General features: G+C 54.5%; 1 protein-coding gene across 1 annotated transcript; it reads left to right on the top strand.

The window, feature by feature from the left end:
• Positions 1–535: 535 nt before the first annotated feature.
• On the top strand, positions 536–1295 carry AYO21_12063 (hypothetical protein; the record flags this gene model as incomplete). The annotated part of the gene is made up of 2 exons (XM_022661903.1): positions 536–866; positions 946–1295. 2 exons carry the CDS (start codon positions 536–538, stop codon positions 1293–1295), a joined length of 681 nt encoding a protein of 226 aa, XP_022505786.1.
• Between the last annotated feature and the right edge of the window lie 397 nt (positions 1296–1692).

The following is a 1692-nucleotide window of genomic DNA, read 5'->3' as shown; positions in this document are numbered from 1 at the left end:
TCGGGAAAAATCTTTTTTTTTTTTTTTGACGCCCGAGTTGTGAGGCTGTAAACGGGGTTTTCGTGCGTGTCAAGCCCGTCGCGAGTTGGATCGAAGCCTCTGTCGGGCTTCAAATGGGGTGCGAAGTGCATGAAGCTGCGACACCCGAAGTAGCAGGACAAGTGTGCTGTGTGCGGGGTCGAGGGGCATTCGCCCACTGTAGTATACTTTTAATTCCTAGAACGGGTTGAGATCGTCTTTCTATAACCCGAAACCGGACCCATGCCAAGGCCTAGACATTGCGTCACCGAGACCGTGTTCCACCTGCTCGCTGCCTGTTTCGCGTTGTCGTGATAGGTGGCTCGGCATCAGGAGAGCCCCGACGGACCCGCAAGTCAAAGAGGCTGGCCGCCCTCCCAGAAAATAAGTACCACACGCCCCTCCTATCCACAAGTAAGATTCTCACCATCATACACACCCTCTCTTGGGTTCTCCCCAAGCCTTGCGAACTCAATTGGACTTTGTTGAGGGTAGTACGTCTGCCATCCTTTCCACCATGGCGTTCGCCCGTCCAGAGTTTCCCCTGCGATCAGCTCATGATCCCTACGATGCAGACGCTGACCACCCGCCCTCGCGCTGTACCAAGCGATCTGGTCCTGGGCAGACTCGTACCAGGCTGACCCAAGTCAAAGGCCGAGCTAAGGAGAATGATGGAGGGCTAGCAAAGACGTTCAGGAAACTGACACTAGGCCATGTGTCCGTCATGTCCAACTGGAGGCGCCCGAGGTCGTCCCTTAAACACGCCCAAGAGAACGAGAATTGGACCCTGGTCAGGCACCGCGCAACACGCAGAAAGATACAAACCCGCCTTGCTGGACGCAACTGCTGTAAGTAGTCCCACACTAGATGCGCCTTTCCGACGAAGAACTGAAATTAGCTTGAATGGAAACTAAAGAGTACACGCAGGGAAAAAACCCACGGAAAAAAGCCGGCGGCTGCGAAAACGAGCAGATGCCAATGAGGAGCCTACCGAGGACTCTCCCGACACTCCAGGAGGTTCTTCCGACTCTGACAGGACCCCTAACGTCGATGGGCGTCCTTGGAGTGCCGGGAACCCCGATACCAATGCACACTCCTGGCCTGACGGCAACAACGGTTTCGTGGAAGAGCAGGATGACAAAGAGCAGTTTTCGCCCTACGATCAGGGCTCGGTGAAGCTTCCTTCCATGTCTACGCTTCCACAGCCAGGTCTCGACAGTCATCTGCACATAAGATATCACGATCGCAGATCTGATCCATGCGAACAGCCTCAATAGGCAATGAAGTGATCAAATTGCAGTACGAAGGACTATCTAAAAGGGTTGAGGTTCTATTGCGTGAACAATATCTCAAGTAAAACGTGATCAACGTGCCAACGGACCAGGTCCGTGACACAGGACACTACATTCATCGCCGCAAGATCGACGCTGAGGGCGATGGGAACAATGTTGCCCCCCAGGCTCATTCCAACATCGCCTTAACTACCAGCCCCCCCCCCCCCCCCCAGCCCCCGGGGCCCTCCAAAGGACAGCCACCCTTCCAGCGACGACATCCATTTCAACGGCCCTTGCTCTGCCTTCCTTACCCCCTTACCCTTTCGCCATGACATCCTGCTGGCAGGAACGGTGATTTCCAGTTTTTCCTTTAGTTGAGAGAGGACTCTTGATTTTAGGT

Source organism: Fonsecaea monophora (genome assembly GCF_001642475.1).
Source record: "Fonsecaea monophora strain CBS 269.37 chromosome Unknown Scaff215, whole genome shotgun sequence".
Taxonomy (NCBI): Eukaryota; Fungi; Ascomycota; class Eurotiomycetes; order Chaetothyriales; family Herpotrichiellaceae; genus Fonsecaea; species Fonsecaea monophora.
Note: the sequence above shows the minus strand (reverse complement) of the source record. Positions and strands in the feature narration are given on the sequence as shown.